The 13,490-nt window shown below is 39.8% G+C and overlaps 1 protein-coding gene across 4 annotated transcripts in view; it reads left to right on the top strand.

Moving 5' to 3' along the window:
• The window catches only part of RAB3B (RAB3B, member RAS oncogene family), a 61,439-nt gene that overhangs the window by 10,779 nt on the left and 37,170 nt on the right, over positions 1-13,490 (top strand). For all 4 annotated transcript variants that reach the window (XM_054073546.1, XM_054073544.1, XM_054073543.1 and 1 more), the window contains one exon: positions 1,227-1,454. In XM_054073546.1, coding sequence (XP_053929521.1) covers positions 1,227-1,454 — 228 coding nt within the window. The remainder of the gene's footprint in view (positions 1-1,226; positions 1,455-13,490) is intronic.

Below are 13,490 nucleotides of genomic sequence, written 5' to 3' on the forward strand. Positions count from 1 at the left end.
TCTTTGGATGCCAGGGGAAGAAGAGACTTTGGTTTCTGCTCAGATCTTTCTGACATTGCACACAAGTAGCACGTGTCCCTAATTTGGTGGATGAGTAGCTGCTAATCAGACCTATGCTGTCATTGCTCCAGTTTCTACAACCCCCTGCCTGGTTGTAAGGAGCTGAGACTGCTTTTTTGACAAGGGGTAGATGTTAAAACAGCATTACAGATGAAAAACGTGGTGTATCTATTCAAAGGTAAAATTTCCTTTTTCTCCGCTCTGTAGTAATTTGGTCTGTGTAGTTGTCTTCTGCTCTGTACAAATAGAGGTGAAAAGTCAGGGGCTTTGCTTTCTCCAGTGGAGCGTCAGAGCTGCATACGTTAGAGCAGCTCCTCAATGAGTTCCAGCTGTCTTGGTATTTCAGATTCTGTAGTTGGTTTTGGCTCCTGACTCCAGTTCAGGGTCACAAGAGGAGGTGGCATCTCTTCTGCCTTCCCTGCCCCACTAATATTCCCAAATCTTGCCTCCCCTGTAATCAGAAGGGATAATTTATCTGTTCCAAGTGCCGCCTGCAGCTCTACTGAGCCGTCATATTTTATGCAGGTGTTGTTTATTTTAATTGCAATCTTGACAGTATAGAGGTGTTGGACAGCTTCAAAGTTGACAGTTGAAATTCCTGATGGTTCATCTTCTCCCATTGCTCCTCTCCCCCTCAGTGAAAGCTGAGGACAGCACTCTTCTAAGGATAAAATGGTGGTGTTGCATGAGCTACAAATGCAGGTTTTTCCTAGCAGTCGTAAATAAATTATTTTGGTACACTTGCCTTGGAGGCTACTTAATGAATTGCATGGTTGGATGCACTGTCAAAGATTGTAGTTCTTGGTTGCAATACTCCAGTTGATTGGAGCAACAGAAGTGGCACACTGCCACAGGAGTAAAGAATGCTGTTTCCCCACTAGTATTTGAACAATCTGCAACAGCCATCTGTTATTCTTTTATACACAAAGCAGTGCAACAGGTGTACTTCTTGGGTTTGGAAATCTTACCAGTACAAGTAGATAATAAAAATTTGAAGCCAAGATTTAAAAGAAGATTTCAAGGTGTGCTGCTCTTTATTCAGCAGATATAGTGGTTATCATATTAGAAAGAAGAGAGATAAGCTAAACATATGGTACACAGTTAAGTAAAACAAATGCTGAACTGCTCTTATATCTGTTCTTTCTCAATATTTGTCGTTTTCTTAGATGGCTTCAGTAACAGATGCCAGATACAGGCAGAAAGATACTTCAGATCAAAATTTTGATTACATGTTCAAACTCCTGATCATTGGCAACAGCAGCGTGGGTAAAACATCCTTCCTCTTCAGATACGCCGATGACACTTTCACACCAGCCTTCGTTAGCACAGTGGGAATTGACTTCAAAGTGAAAACAGTTTATAGGAATGACAAGCGGGTGAAACTACAGATTTGGGTAAGTGCCAGTATTTTAAAGAACGCTTTATATTAACCCCAGCAAAGACATGATGATGAAAAATATCTTGTTTGGAAGTAGTTTTCTTGATTAATATAGATTTTTGATTGTTTGTAATGGGTTTTTTTTTGTGGCTGTGTCATTTGTATCCCTGCAGTAAAGCTTAGTAAGTTCTCTTTGTGTTACTGTCTCACTCAACTGATGAGACTCCTGGTATGGTCTTAAGCAGTTGCTCTATGTTCATGGGAGTCAGTGTACTATGAAACTGAAACAAACCCAAAGCAGATCTGGAGCTATTGAGCAGCAGTTTTTGAAGGAGCACTGGTAGGTGAAGATTCAGTGAGTGCTTAATGGTTGAACTCCAGGCATAGCTTCTAGCATCAACCTATGCCCTCCAAATTAGATACTTGCACCTTCCTGCAACTCGTGTGCCCACACAGCAGCGCCAAACCAGCTCACTTCATCCTTCCAGGGCTCCTCAGGGGAAGACAGAGATGTGCTTCAAACAGTCTCTGCTGACACAACTTCTTGGTAAATCAAATGGGAAGAGAAATTGCGCAGGTAAGCTGGAGGCTCCCTCTGCTTAAACACCCAGTCATGAGATCTCTTCAGCCTTTTTGAATTACAGCATTCTAACCCAGTTAACAAAAAAAAAAAGAGAATTTCTGAGCTGCAGAGTGGAGGACCAAAGCCAGGCAATTGTTGGGAGCTCATCATGTTCCATGTTCGTTTTATGGGAAGAAGTGTTGTCTACTATTCTACTTGCTGGCAAATTACTTAAACCCCACAGTGTGAATGCAGTTTATCCTGATGGTGCTTAAGCCCACTGTGACCCAATGAATTACTCAATACATTTAAAAAAACTAGGCTCAGATTGCTGTGTTTTAAAGTATTGTGGGGCTCATGGAATTTTAGTTAGCAAGATTCTTCTGTTTTGCTTGAAAGGAAAAGATCTAAAATAGAAGATATGAGGCTGATAGGCTTACTAACTTGAAGTAGCTGCCTACTTAGTGCTTTTGGTTACTCCTACAAGTTAAGCTTAAAGTTCAGACTTGAAAATGAGTTGAAACTGTATAGCATTTCTCCCAAAGCCTGCCCTAGCTGAGGGAATAGCCTTCTAATTGATCTGTATACACTTGGTTTCTAATGAATCTTTAATTATTACATTTGAATGTAAATTGTTTTTTCTTTTAATTTATTGTGACAATCTTTAATAGTCACAATAAAACAGTGAGAGTTTAAATTGAGGGACTTTTTTTTTACTGCAACAATATGATTCATTTTATTTCGGTGTTGCCAGGTACTAAGTACAACAAACTAATACAGATCCTTTTTGTATTACGAAATTCTGGCATTGAAACTAATGTAGATAACCTAACAAGAAACCATTTGATTTAATTTAGGGTTTAGGTAATAAAAATGTTTAGACTTCAGGCTCCATCGGTAACTAAGGTTAATTTCCATCCAGTTTATCTTTCTTAATCTTGGAACCCGAAATTCTCTAATAAGTTGTGTAAAAACAAATCAGAAAGCACCGTGAAATAGTTGAGGTTTTTCTCAAAGATACTTGGATTAAAATGAATTAAGCAATCATTTGAAGGTTTTACGGGGAAAAGGACTTTAGTAATCCTATGAAAAGAGATGTCAGGTGGATTCCTCAAAGGGTACTATCTACAAGACCTGTAATATTTGAGATACCAACAACACTGTTGATTTAAAATTTATTTTCAATAGAAGTTTCATGTAAGTGTTTGACAGTTTCCAGAGTGACTCATGTTCTTTTCTTCTCTCTTTTTGTGCTCCTTGCATGGATCCCTGATGTGAGTCAATATTTAAGGACCTTAGCAAAAACATTAAGTGTGTACGTCTATAAAAAGCCACAGTATTTGAACGTGTTTACCTCCTGCCTGGCCTGAGATTAAGCTTGTAATTTCAATGTGTTCTTCAGGGTACATGTAGTAGTAGTGGGGTCCATTATCATACCAAAACTGTGTTCCTATGTGTAGGAAAGAAGAGTTTTCTTACCAACCTGTTTTCCAATTACTTTTTAAAATGATTTCCAGCTGCTGTTGACTTTCTATGAGCGTAGGACCCTGCAGCTCCATTGAACACTTTGCTTTTACTTACAATGTTCCATTTATGTTGACGTTTTTTCGAATTACACTCCCCCAAAGCTTGATGTTAAGTCTTTCCTGAATCAGTTTTCTGTGAATCTAAGTGAAGAAGGAGAAGAAGCAAATGCTTAAATTAACCACTTCAAATGTCTGTAGGAAATACAGAGAGGAGCACTTCTCGGAACGTCTAACGTTCACTGCTTTGCAGAGCCAGACCTCTTTCAGTTCCTGGGTGCTTGTGGAGCAATTATGTGTGTAGCTGTGGCAGACGGGAGGTGCTCAAGAGCTGTACGCAAACAACCTTGGTTAGTGTCCTACAAATCTCAAGGTGGTGGGGAAGTTACCACTGCTGGGCTGTGATCCAGAGAGATCAGTGGTCAGAGGGACTTTCTACATTGACTTTCGCCTGTGTTGAACAGAAGAGCAGAGTATTCGGGTGTCGGAACTCAGCTGCAAAATGCTCCTTGGGTTTTCTTAAAGCTAAGAAAATTCACACTGCTTCAGGCACGCCACTACAGGGACCAAGCAGCTGTGTGGAAAGGCTGCCGGCGTGTTGCTGTGTCAGTAAATGTCATTCTGGCCTATCTCACGCTTAATATCTGCAGTAGAAACTGATAAGCATTTATAAGCTAGAGATCTAGCTTTTGTGTTCGTGCTGAGTTTGAGGAAGTCTGTGCTTTGAGAATTGGGATTTGACAAGCTGTCAGGCATAATGATCAAAAAGAGAGTGCTGCTCTGTTCAGTTTTGATGTCGCTGCTGGGCCTCTTGCTTTGTTGATGTTAACTCCTCAACCACCCAAACCGATATTTTCGTAAGACTCCTATGAATTGTGCTAGCGACCCAGCAGTCTGGGGAATTATCTGCTTTGGAAAGACTTAAAGGAGTGTTTCTCTTGAATCTGAGAGGAATGGGACTCAGCAAAGATGCTCGTGATGATTTTAAGGTAGAATGATAGCTGTCCTGTTAGAGAAAAAAACAGTAAAGTGGTTCAAAGAGGGGCTATGTGAAACAGAGTTTTGGGGGGCTTTTCTTCAAGAACTCCAAGACCAGTTAACTGCATTTTAATTTTGAGTCTCTCCTGTCTTGCTTAGGAATGGTATTTTTATGTGAATTGAATAAATGACCTTTACTGAGAAAATTAGTTTTGCAGTTGGATGAGGTCTGGTAACTTAAACTTTTATAATTTATGACTTCTATAAATATATTAATATAGTATGTAAATATTCTAATATCTGCATAAATGTAATTCTTGGGTTAGATTTTTTTTATATCACAGCGACTGTATTAATGCTTTCACATAAAACATCTCCTTTGCGATATATTTGTAAGGAGCCGATTTATAATATCTCTCTGCATGTGGAGTGTACAGATGGATTATTTCTTTCTTGATCAACAGTTTTGTATTCCCAGAGTTGCTAATTACTGATTACTGCATGAAAGCTATTATATTTTCAGCTAGGTATGTTTTTTTATTATAAATAAATCTCAAAGGTAACATTATTATATTCTTAGCAAATGCTAATACTCAACGCAGCGTTCAGGTTGCCTAGCAGCTAGAGAAGGCCACTTTGTCCAGATCCAGATGGAAGCAGGGTGGCTGAATAAAAGTGATTTTGGTTTTAGGTGAGAGTAATGTGAGATTTCTTTCCTTCCTTTTGTGCATTTTTGTGTCTCTTGGTGGTAAATGCTAATAATGGCAGAACTCTTTGGCAACATAGTGTTGAGTTTAACTGCTGAGGGGCAAACTCTAGTCCTTCACGCTGGCCCAGTCTTGGTTAATTCCATCAGCTATTTGGATAGTAGCACCAATTTACTGATGGAAAATCATTGGCAATGTTTTGCCTGAAACATTTGCACACCACACTGTGTGCTTTGTGTGAGGAATTGCATTATGCTTTCATACAGTGCCCTACACAATGGAGTCTCATTTTTGTTGCACACACTATAAGTATACATGTGATTAATAATAAACAAAATTAAGTACAGGGTTTGACAGCTGGTATTGCACTTACTTTCACCTCCTTTTTTTTCAAAGGCAAATAGAGGTTAAATTTATCTTCAGGTTAAAAGGCAAAAAGGATATGATGTTCAGATGGAGACAGCATGTTTAGACTGTAGTATGATTTTTCTTGTAAGGTGCTGCTTAACAGATTGAAACTGCTAGGTTGAGTATAGCTTTTTCTTCCCCATAAATAAAAACATTTCTATGGCTTAACTGCTAAAACCTGTAGGGGTCTGAGTTTAGCTGTAGTGGATGTCTGAAATGTGTTACATCTTTCGGGCATAGCTGAAGGAGGGTGTAAATCAACAGCGCTCTGTTTTTGTGGGAAGGATCTTTGCAAACAGAAATACGACAACTGCTAATTTTACTGAGTAGCAGTTACCATTACAAAACAAGAAATAACGTAAACAAAAAAAAAGACCCTCAAGCTTTGTAGCTGTGCAGAAGGCAAATATGCAGCGTCTTTGAAAACTTTTTGTATCACTTGTCACCTGTGTGACAGGATCTTAACTGTGCGCTTTACCTCATAGGGAAGGAATTCGAAGTAACACTGGTAACTAAGTTAATTCTTCAATTTAAAGGAGGCAAAATTAGAACACCATCATACTTGATTGTAAATTTTAATGTTAATTGCACACTTAACCGAAAGCTAATTATGCATTTCAGATGAGAGAATCATCTATTCCCCTGGCATCCTATTCCAATCATATTTTTGCTAAGTTTCCTATAAGCACTGACTTTAAAATTGAATGCTTGCACAAAACTTGTTTCTAAAAAAAGAGATAATAAGAGTTCTGAAATGTAATATATAGATGCAATAGCGATGGATGTCTCTAAAGATCTAATGGGCCTGATTCTGCTCAGTAGATTCACAGCTGTTGTGAAATCCTCTGGTTTTGCTGTTTAATCTAAGAATTAAAATGGACAGTCACGATCTCAAAAAGAACAGGTTGATCCTTGTAAGAAAGGCAAAGATTACATCTTATTTGCAGCACTGAGGACTGACTGGGTCCCAGGAATAAAAACCATCAGGAGTGAGTGGATGTAAAGCAGTACTTCTGATGTTCAAACACAATGCAGAATATTTGCCTGGAAAAGAGGCACAATAGCTGTCTGTAATTGAATTCCAAGGTGTTGGTTAGATCTCAAGTAATAATACTCTTGTATTGGGAAGAACTTGGTGCTTATGCCACTCTGAATGGTCTGTGAGACTAGAGTTACAAGAATGATACAAAGAAAAGAAATAAAAACTTAACTAACCATCCAGGATTTTATTTTTATCCTACTCAGTGTTGAATTTATTTAACAGCCTAAGCTTGCTGAGCAGGACATGTCTGTATTTGCAATTAAACAGTTGACATGGAAGGTTTATTTCTGTTTATAGTTAGTCACCTCAATCCCATTGTTATCTCATTATAACTCTACCTTCCAGTGGAAGCCAAATCCAGCTTCAGTCTAAGCTCTGTTGCTGCTGGAGTTATCCCAGCCTACAATGTTGGATTTACTTTCTCCTCTTTCCGTGCTACATCTTTGCAGAGTTACTAGGGGTACGAAGCACCTGCTCTTGTTTGGTGCATTATGGTAAAGTGAAAAAGTTGCAGTATTGCATTCAGAGGTACCCTGCAGTATCCAAAAGCAGAGTCCAGTGTATTAGTTTTGGTTGATTAAGAGCTGCTGATAGTTCAGTGGTTTGGAGCTTTTCTAGAGAAAATGGGCCAATGTTAACTGGTTGTCCAGTCCTGGAAGATCTCAAGTGAAATTCTTCAGTTGGTGTAATACGGCAGTTAAGCTTTGAAAGGACAAATAGGTTGCTGATCTCCTGACCTTTTGCATTTAATGATTTTACAGCAGAAATTTGGAACAGATACTTTGGTACTTTCCAGTAATCATTTTACGTAAAGTCTTGAGCCTCCAAATATTTTCCATATGTCCTTGTCTTATCAGAAACACCCTATGATTTTCTTTCACAGTATTTTCTACATAATGACTAGGTATGTTCTATATTTAAATATGGTTTGTGACACTGTGATCAGTTACAAGATAATGCAGTGGGTGGAATTTGTGAGTTCTCATGGTATTTGTCTTAAGTAAACTCTGTCGTAAGCTTTGGGTCAAATGAGAAAATGTAACTATATGTTGAGCTTATTCACATTTACAACTTCCATGTGTTTTGTTACCTACTGCAGTGTCACATTTATGCAGCACTTATGAATAGGCTGTAGAGATAAAACCAGGAGTCTGAGACCACGAAAACTGGCTTTCAGATGTAAGAAATTGTACCCTGTAGCACAGCTGGAGTACCCCTGAGTTTAGCGGTGGTGGCTTTGTAATTCACTTTGTGTTGTCTAGCTATTTAATGCGGACGTGCGTGGTGCTGACAGAGGGAAGCACTGGTGACGTGCACCAGAAACTGGACAAAGCCACAACATGCTCTACCAGTGTGGAGGACTGGAAGGCCTATGGCTTGCTGGTTAGGTGCTCCCATCTGCAGAACAATGTAACTTTTACCGGGAGACACTGATGTCAGCCTAGATTTCTGGCGAGCTGTTCTAGTTGCCTGGCAAATATTAATGAGTGGCAAAGTGGGAAATGCAGAAATCCTGTTTGGGGATAGATACGTCTTTCACTAACAGCTTAGCACCTTGCATTTATAGTCAGGGGCCACTGCAGCCTGAAAGTGTGTGCTAGGCATCCTTGTGCGTCCTGCTCTGCTTCTGTCACAGTCCAGGCTTTGCTGTGTTGCTCAGATGTTCCTCCTTCCAAATGACTGCTGATCTCAAGTGTTTTACCTAGCTTGCACATGGCATCCTGTGCTTTTATTGTGCACTGATCTTGTTTGAAGAGTTCTTTGGTTTTGCTAATTCTGCTTCTGAACCATTGATTTGCTAATCATATCTCAGACACTCATTGCTTTGCTGCTAATTTATGTTAGAAACTGAAACAGAAGGAGACGAGTGTTTGAAACTTGAGAGAAGCAGGTGTTATTGGAGCAGATAAATGCACCAACTTATGAGCTGCTGTGCTTTATTAATTGAAATAACTTTTTATGGTGTAAGAGTCAAGTGATTAAACTTTGTGTATTACTGAAAGAAGGCTCAGGGATGATATTTTCTTGGCCAGATTCTGGCTAGTCAGTCTGACAGACTGATGCAGACATCCACACCAATACTAGGGGGTAAAGTAATGAAGGAAGAGTGGTGTGTGTCGATACATGTGTGCACGTATGGTAATGGTGTTTATTGAGCAATAGTATCTTTCTGTTTTTTTTCTTGTAGACAGTGTGATAAAATAAAAAGCACACACAGGAGATCTGTGCATAGGATGTTTACTGTGCAGGATATTTCTCCTAATGTTGCTTTTGCTTTTGCATGTGTTTATTCAAAGATCCACCTGCTTCTTCCTCTCCTTTGATCCCTACATCAGTGATAACGCTGTGGCAATTCTGAAGTCACCAAGCGTTCGAGTGCCATGGTAACTACATCCTGCTCTGGTGACTGCCAGCAGGCACCGAGCCCTTCCTACTTCTGAAAGGAAGCGACTGCTCCGAGTGCTCCGGTGAGGTAGACTGGCATGAGTCAGCTTTGATAAGTCCATGGAAAGTTCTTTATGAGTGGTTTGCATCTCTCTTTTTTAAAGAGGAAAGAAAGAGAAATAACTCCCATCAAATGTGGTTTGGATTTATTTTTCTTTAACTCTGAAACTGTCCTACATTATTGGAAGGCTAAAAAATGGATTTCCATTGGAATTACCACCAAATGCTAAATTGCTTCCTTGCTGTGCATTTTAGCCTCATGCTGTACACATTTCTGAAAGGCTATACAACTTTTCGTGTAGTTTTCTCTTGTCTCCCTGTTATTCACTCAGGCTTGCTCTTGGTGAAATCAGATAGCACCTTTGTAAACACTTTAGCATTAACTGCAGGGATAGTTCTCACAGAGTATTGTTGTAGCAGAATTAGAAATAATGGAGATGTGTGTAAGAGCTGGGGAAAAGAGAGGAAGTCAATTTACTTGTTTCCTTTCTAGAGAAGAAATATTCTGACTAGAAGATAGCACCGCTGATGCATCAATTGATTGTGTGGAATAACAACACTTCAAGTTTACAGCCAAGCAAGGCTAAATTAAGGCATGCGTTTTCTGCATCTCTCTTGCACTCTCTTGAGAGTAGAATGATGGACGTTAACCTTTATGCTTCTCTTTCTCTCTCTCAGCCCTTGCCGGGCTGTAGAACTGCTAGCAATGTGAAGATAATCAGACTTCACCATGTTTGTGGATTATTTGTGTCCAATTTCTAAAAAGACGCTCGAACTTACTTCTATTGTAGGTATCAACTTCAGTTGATGGTGGTGCTAATGGTGACAGCCCTCCAGGGGTTAAATGAGACTAAGTGCATTTGGGGTGCGCAGTCATGTAAGGTATTGACAACTTTGTGGGCAGAATCAACCCTCTTTGGAGTGGTGTCCACTATCATCAGGTGTAAACACTTTTGTTTGTTCAGTGTTGCTGTAAAATACAAACTTCTTCAGCTGGAATTCTTCTATATCTGCTCTCTGTTCCCTTTGTAGAGGCATAGCTGACTAAATGTAAGGCAAAAGAGGATTGGGAAGAAGAAAAGAGCTAGTTAGGATTTGTGATTAAACTTGCTTTCTCTTACCCTAACTACTGCAAAATGCCGCTTCACTGCAATGTGGCATGGCAGGGTTTGTTCTGGTTCCTAACGGGATGAACACACAGAGCTAGTTTAGTCCTGCTACATCTCAAGTTTATTCCCGTCTTATTTCTAAGGTGCCCAAGGCTGAAGGCTTGTCACACGTTGTTGGGAATGTTGTGCTATTTCAGTCATTGCTGCTTGCATGACTCTGGAAATTTCTTTATGATTGCCAGAGAGCAAGTTCTGGGTGTGTGCCGGCAATAGAGAGAGGAACTCACATGACAGGTTAAGCTATAAAAGTTGAAATGTCATTGAGCATTTGGATTTACATTGTTTTTTCTCACGTCTCCAATCCCAAAGACAGTGCTAGCAGTTACCAGAAAAATAAGGATAGTCTTAAGATATGATTCTAATCTCCTATATTGATGTAAACTTGGAGGATCTGCCGGACAGGCTAACGTCACAGGTAGGGTTTGGTGCTACAGTAACCTGGCCTGGTGCATCCCACTGCCCAGCAGCAGAATACAGCACTGAGGGGAGAGGCATCATCTGAAAGCAAGGAGGTTGTGCTTAGTGCAGCACGGCAAGGGGCTTGTGGCAAACCTGATTTAGTTGAAGCTTTGTGCTGACGCAGCTGGGCCTTCTCCGCTTCTGGAGCTAACTTTGGTAAGAAAGGATCTGTGTAGACAACTCCACCGCACAGTGGTGCCATGCCCCAAGGCCAGTGAGTGAGTGGAGTGAAAACTGGCACAAAACTAGAATAGAACCAAAACAGGACCATGAAATGAAAAAACTCCACTGCCTTTAATGATTATGTTAATTGCAGTAGAAGGTAACACCGAAGATGCAGGATGCATAAACTGTGGCTTGGAAGCAGGAAGTGTCCGAGAGCAGCGAGCCCAGGAGGGCTGTGTTCGGCAGGGCTGGAGCTGCTGTCACAGAAGTGTTGGTCTGCAGGAACGCCACATGGATTCCAGCCCTCCCATGAGATGATTGGTGTCTGGGTGTAGTGCTTTCCGAGATGAAGAATGTATGGATTTGGCAAAGCTCTTCAGCCTGTTTTTATTCACCCTTCCTCACCAAACGCCCTTCCTTGGTTGTTTTCCTGAGTGTGAGACATAGTGTAAAGCACAGAAGGGACTTGAATGGTTTGACTGATTATAGGAACTCAGGTCTCCAGACGAACAATATTTCTGTACTGATGTTTATTCCAACTATTGTGCTATAATTATGCAACAGCTGAAAATCCATACCTGTTTAAGGCTCCTTATCCTAACTAAAATGGATCTTCTCTTTAATAAGAATACTTTTCATCTTGAAAAAAGCGTGCAGGAAAAGTCACTACTGCGAAGATACAAATGAGGTCAATTTGTGACAACTGCTTAATACCCCCAGAGTCCTTGGGGCTTGAAAGTGTGAAATTAATCATTACGTTTCACTTGTGCTGGTTAATGATTTATTTAGGGAAAAGCAAACTCTTCTAAGGGAGGAGTGCATAAAGTTCTGCCTCCTGTAGTGTTCTTGCTACTGCTCTGAGATGCATATGCTCTGCTGCACAGTAGCACATTCGGAGCAGTGGCCGTCACTCTCAAGTCTTGGACATGTTAGAAATTATTTCAGATTTCCTGCTAAAATTCCTATGTAAATATGTGTAGGAGCTACTTATTGTTCTATCAAGAGACTGCAAGAAATCTAAAGGGAACAACTTCAGCAAAAATCATCCACATGTTGTAATGGAAAAACTGTGATTTGAATAATCTCACCTACACCTGAAAGTGGTGTTGGTCTTCCAGTTATTTAACATTTTAATGGGAATTTTCACCCAAATCAGTGGTGCTGACAGAACCAGGCTGTGTCTTAGACACGACAGCGTCTTTGCATCACTGTGTCGTTGGCTCAAAGCCCTGTGGCAGTTCTCCCAGCTGCAGCACAGGCTGTGGAAATCCTCTCCATGTGGCCGGGAGACCGGGGAAGCACAGCAGCTCCAGCTGCATGTCAAAACCTGATGTTGCTAAGTGATGGCAAGGTAGTTACCTACCATACCATTTACCAAATCCAAGTGTTTAAACTGAAGGAAACCAATTTGATGATTAAAACAAAAAATGGACCTTGTTTTTTTTTTTAAAAAAAAAAAGAACCGAACTGTTTTGGTTTAGTATTTGTTTTGTTGTTTATGATGTTAGAATCTGTGCAATGTGGCCCTCTGTTGTTTTTTTTTTCTTTTTTAAATCTGTATTCTACATGTCTGAGAAGCATTGCAGCATTGATTTATTTTTTAATATATTTTTCCATGAAGGAAGGAAAAAATAAATCCAAGCTATCATATTTCCTAACTACTCTGGGACTGCTACAAGGAAATAAGCGAAGCAGGAGATATTTCACTTCTAATTTGTCTACTTAGTTTATGGATATAAAAAAAATGATAAAGATTTAATTGCTCTCATGCCACAGGTGAGTCATGTGTGTTCTGCTAAAATCTGTCTGCTCAATAAAGTATTTGTTCAAAATAATCTCTCAAAGGGAGACACCAAATGATTTTTTTTTCAGTCTGACTCATTGGGTCTCCATTTTTTGTAAATGAAAGGATTCCCAAGACATGTTAACTTTAAGATCTCATCTATTAAATTCTTGATTAATACAATGTGAATGTTAATTTGACAGTGTGTCAAGGCTTAAGGGATTCATATAAGTGGTGTTCCCTTTTCAGAATAGGAGAGAGATTCTATTTTTTACCAGAGATGGACTTGCACAGATGCAGGTTTGGAACCAGAGACAGTCTGAGAGTGTGGAAGCACTGTACTAGTCTCCCTGTGAGTTGCAAACAGGAATGCATCTCCCCCATCTGCATGGTCTTCCCTTCATCCAGAAGATGTAGAGCACCTGTGTATCTGCAGAGAAAGGGATGGGGGTGATGCTTTCATTCTTTGCTTTGAGAATCCCAAAATACCGCTCAACTCTTGCAGATTGCTGCAAAATCCTGTGCATTTAACATCGCTTTTAGGACTGACCTCTTAATTCACTGTGAGTAATGAATTGCACAGAAAATTGTGATTCTTTGTTTTATTGAGTAATGAAAGAGAAAATTGCGCTTATTTTCTACTGTACAACCTTCCCCAAAATAGCACCTGACTATATTTTAACTGGGTCCTTTTCTTTACTATTATTTTACTATATTAAACACAATCTTCTTTTCCCTTTGGATTTCTCTCCATCTTTGTGCCCTGAAGCTTCAAACACTGAGTTTTGTGAGTCATATAAATGCTCTAAGA

This window comes from Cuculus canorus, chromosome 8 (assembly GCF_017976375.1).
Source record: "Cuculus canorus isolate bCucCan1 chromosome 8, bCucCan1.pri, whole genome shotgun sequence".
Classification (NCBI taxonomy): Eukaryota; Metazoa; Chordata; class Aves; order Cuculiformes; family Cuculidae; genus Cuculus; species Cuculus canorus.